Source organism: Myotis brandtii, unplaced genomic scaffold (genome assembly GCF_000412655.1).
Source record: "Myotis brandtii unplaced genomic scaffold, ASM41265v1 scaffold1020, whole genome shotgun sequence".
NCBI classification, from domain to species: domain Eukaryota; kingdom Metazoa; phylum Chordata; class Mammalia; order Chiroptera; family Vespertilionidae; genus Myotis; species Myotis brandtii.
The window spans coordinates 804,460-807,365 of record NW_005353406.1 but is presented as its reverse complement, the minus strand read 5'-3'; the positions used below and the strand labels follow the sequence as shown (position 1 = coordinate 807,365).

Below are 2,906 nucleotides of genomic sequence, written 5' to 3'. Positions count from 1 at the left end.
TCCTGCGGCACTCGGTGGACCTCATCGGCCGCCCCTTCGGCTCCAAGGTGACCTGCGGCCGTGGCGGCTGGGGGTACGTGCTGCACCCCACGCCCGAGCTCTGGACCCTGAACCTACCGCACCGCACCCAGATCCTCTACTCCACCGACATTTCCCTGCTCACCATGATGCTGGACCTGCGGCCTGGCTCTGTGGTCTGCGAGTCCGGTGAGTCCATGTGCATCGCGCCACCTCAGAAATGGCCCGTGGTGGGGGTCAGACAGGGCCGCTGCGCCCTCCTGAAGGCACGCGTGGCTCCTGGACCTCTGCTTTTAGAAAATCTATTTTTATTGACTTCAGAGCAGAAGGGAGAGGGAGAGAAACATCCATGATGAGAGAGAATCATGCATCGGCTGCCTCCTGCACGCCCCCGACTGGGGATCGAGGCCACAACCCAGGCATGTGCCCTGACCAGAAATTGAACCATGATCTCTGGTTCATAGGTCAACATTCAACCACTGAGCTACACCAGCCGGGCTTGATGTCTATTTTAACAGGACCTTTCTGGGGGGCTGCCTGCAGGGAGTGAGGGCAGAAGCAAGGAGGTTGGTCAGGAGGCTGGTGCTGTACTCTGAGGGAGAGTTGAGGGGACTAGAGCAGGCATGGGGGGCGTGGGGGGGGGCAGGAAGGGTCCTGCCTGTCTTGCTGCAGCGGGGCCACAGTGCCCCCTTGGTGCTGACCAAGGTACTGACTGCCATTCCCTACCCCTGTGCTGTCAGAGGGCAGAGGGAGCTGGCCCAGCAGTCCCCGCCCAGCAGTCCCGGCGGCTGCTGCGAGTGGCCGCCAGGCCCAAGCTGAGGCGCCTTCCTGGAGGGTGGCCAGGCCACTTGGAGATGCTGTGGCAGGTGGGGAGCCTGCCCCAGGCACGGTCCCAGGTCATCATGGACCTGAGCCCAGGAGCCGGGTGCAGGCACAGTGCCTGAGGCCAGCTGTTCCCAGGCCTTTCACACAGACACGCCCAGGGGCGCTGGACCAGCCTGGGGTGGAGACTGAAGCCTGTAGCCTGGCAACGGGCCGCCCGGGGGCCGTAGGTTCCCAGCAGGCTCCATATGGGCTGGGACACTGGGTCTCGGGTCACGAAGAGGCCCTGCTACCCCTGCTGCCAGCTTGCTGAGGGCCTCAGGCCATCCTGTTCCTCTCTGGGCCTCGGTTTCTCCGCATGGACAGTTGGATGTTCCCTGTTGCGCAGCCAAACGTGTTGAAATAAGAGGCAGGGGCTAGGCTCTGGGTCAGAGAGTGGGGGGCCGGGCAGAGGCAGCGCCCAGCACGAGGCACTGGGGTTGCCGTGGCAGGTGAGCAGCAGGACTCGGTGCGGGGTCAGCCCTGCTGCACCCTGCCAGGGCCTGCTGCTCTCGGGGAAGAAAGCCAGTCAGTGGGCCGCTCTGGGCTCCTCTGGTGTCTGGCTCCCCTTCTAGGACCTGGAGGCACAGCCATGGACCAGGCAGACCCAGGTTCTGCCTCTCAGAGGGACCGGTGGTCGGATCGGCGGCACCGTGGATTGCTTGAGCTTGTAAGACAGGGCTGCGTGTTTGAGGGTCACTCAGAGAGGGGTGCCTCCAGGCAGCGGTCAGAGAGGACCTCTGCAGCAGGGACATTGAGTTGGAGAGTGTCACCCCGGGGGAGAGCAAGCGGGGGCCCCCAGAGAGAGGCAGCACAGAGACCAGCCTGGCAGGAGCAAGAAATGAGGTGGGGGCTGCGGGGGGGGGGGGGGGGGGGGGGGGGGGGGGGGGCGGCGGTGACGGCACACAGAGCGTCAGGAGGAGTCGACTCTGCCCTGCGTGGAAGGGGTGCGCGGCCCGTTTGTGCTGAGTCACCCCGGCCCCACTGGGGGTGCTGGGGCGATTGCAGGCAGCCAGGCTGGTGGCTGTCACTGAGCCAGGAGGGATGGGCCCCGGGCTCGGCGGGCAGGTGGGGGCAGGACCAGCAGTGGGTCTGGGAGAGACGTGACAGGCAGGGCAGGCAGGCGGGACAGGCGTTCCAGGTGGATCCCTGTGGGTGGGGGAGGGGAGAGTCAGTGGGTGTGGTCGGCTGGGTTGTGGAAGGCTTGGCAGGGAGCCGACTTGGCGTGGGATCGGGTCCAGCTTTGCACCATGAGTGCCAGGCGCGGTTTGGGTGCAGCTGGGAGGTGGCTGGCGAGTGTGCGGGAGACGCTAGGTGCCAGGTCAGAGTCGGGTGCAGGGCCGTGCTTGGGGTGTTGTCATCAAGTAGGTGGCACCTGCACCCAGGGGACCAGGGGGGGTCAGAGGGCGAGGGACACAGGCCAGCTGGCGCTGCAGGGTAGGAGGTGTGGCGGTGCACGGCGGGGAGAGGAGCTTGTGGGGAGTCGGTATCAGGGACTCTGAGGGGCAGCAAGGGGCGGGCAGAGGAGCTTGAGGGTGGAAGGACGGACCCACCTGGTGAGCCCGGAGCTCCGGGAACTGGGACCAGCCACGCGTGGAAGGCGATGGGTCAGACCCAGGCTGCTCTGTCTGCTCTGCCCCAGCCCCTCCCAGCCCGCTGTCCCCAGGGCCGGGCAGTGGGTTTGCTCCTGCGCTGGGACCGGGCAGGGCAGACATCTGCTGACCCCGCCCCCAGCCGGAGTCAGAGGGCAGCCAGGACTGACAGGCAGCTCACGAGGGATGCCCACTGGTACCCCGGGCCAGCTGACCTTGGGGGCCCTCTGTGGGTCTCTTGGGGTGGTTTCCTGGGTGGACCCGGCCGTCCCCCCTGACACCGTCCTGTCCCCCAGGCACGGGCAGCGGCTCTGTGTCCCACGCCATCATCCGCACCGTGGCGCCCACGGGCCACCTGCACACGGTGGAGTTCCACCAGCAGCGGGCGGAGAAGGCGCGGGAGGAGTTCCGGGAGCACCGCCTGAGCCGCTGGGT

General features: G+C 66.8%; 1 protein-coding gene across 1 annotated transcript in view; it reads left to right on the top strand.

Annotated features, from left to right (window-relative positions):
- The window catches only part of TRMT61A (tRNA methyltransferase 61A), a gene marked incomplete at both ends in the record, with an annotated part of 6,563 nt that overhangs the window by 1,839 nt on the left and 1,818 nt on the right, over positions 1–2,906 (top strand). The window contains one exon of the mRNA XM_014535750.1: positions 2,768–2,906. Within this exon, the coding sequence (XP_014391236.1) occupies positions 2,768–2,906 (139 nt within the window). The remainder of the gene's footprint in view (positions 1–2,767) is intronic.